At 60.9% G+C, this 956-nt stretch overlaps 1 protein-coding gene across 4 annotated transcripts in view; it reads left to right on the forward strand.

Annotated features, from left to right (window-relative positions):
• Positions 1–956, forward strand: part of Kitlg (KIT ligand) — an 84,110-nt gene continuing 83,154 nt past the window's right edge. For 2 of the 4 annotated variants that reach the window (XM_031350308.1, XM_031350309.1), the window contains exon 1: positions 1–308. In XM_031350308.1, coding sequence (XP_031206168.1) covers positions 174–308 — 135 coding nt within the window. In that variant the 5' untranslated portion in view covers positions 1–173. The remainder of the gene's footprint in view (positions 309–956) is intronic. The other 2 variants (XM_031350310.1, XM_031350311.1) reach the window with 1 other exon arrangement.

Here is a 956-nt window from a genome sequence, read left to right on the forward strand (position 1 = left end):
CCGGGACGAGAGTGCCGCGGGAAAGCAACGGCCAAGGACAGGGCACTGCGCTCGGGCTACCCAATGCTGGGACTATCTGCAGCCGCTGCTCGTGCAATATGCTGGAGCTCCAGAACAGCTAAACGGAGTCGCCACACCGCTGCCTGGGCTGGATCGCAGCGCTGCCTTTCCTTATGAAGAAGACACATGTGAGTAGGGCACGCCCGGGAGGAGCTCGGCGGCTTTCCAAGAAAATCGCTCCGGGAGCCCCGAGGAGCCCGGCGCGCCCTGGGACCGGCAGCGGGGCCATGTGGGGCTGCGCCCGCCCGGTGAGCCAGGAGGGTGTGGGAGAGGCAGGCGTGGTGTGCGAGCCGGAGCCGCCGCCCGGGGGGTGGTGAGCCCGGGAGCTGGGGAGAGCCAGGGCTGAGAGTGAGCCTATGGCAAGTTTGCAGCCGCAGCTGCGAAGTTTGAAGCTGTCAGATGCAAACCGCAGATGCAGGGCTTCGCTTCTTCGGCCTGGGTGTTCGAGTTATCACCGGGAAGGCTTGGTTATTTCTTTTCTTTTTTTTTTTTTGTACCGGAGGTCTTTCCCCGTGGATTCGGGGAGATTATGAAACAGCTTCCCACGCGCCACCCTCGCTCGCTCTCGCAGGCAGATTTATCTGTGCAGTCCCCAGGTGGGCGCGGGACGCGGTGCGGACGCGGGTGCAGCCGCTGGAGCGAAGCCAACACAGAGCTCTTAGGCGGCAGCGCCAGGCGGGGTGCAGAACCTGCCCGGCAGGCGGGAGAAACTTGGCAGCCTGCGGTGTCGGCCGGGTTCACAGCACTGGGTGGGCCCTCCAGAAAGCTCTAGATGGAGTAGTAGTACTTCCACACTGCAGGACATCCTCTTCCATTACAAAACAGCAAAAGTTCTTTTCTTCTTCTTCTTCTTCTTCTTCTTCTTCTTCTTCTTCTTCTTCTTCTTCTTCTTCTTC

This window comes from Mastomys coucha, unplaced genomic scaffold, assembly GCF_008632895.1.
Source record: "Mastomys coucha isolate ucsf_1 unplaced genomic scaffold, UCSF_Mcou_1 pScaffold4, whole genome shotgun sequence".
In the NCBI taxonomy this organism is placed as follows: Eukaryota; Metazoa; Chordata; class Mammalia; order Rodentia; family Muridae; genus Mastomys; species Mastomys coucha.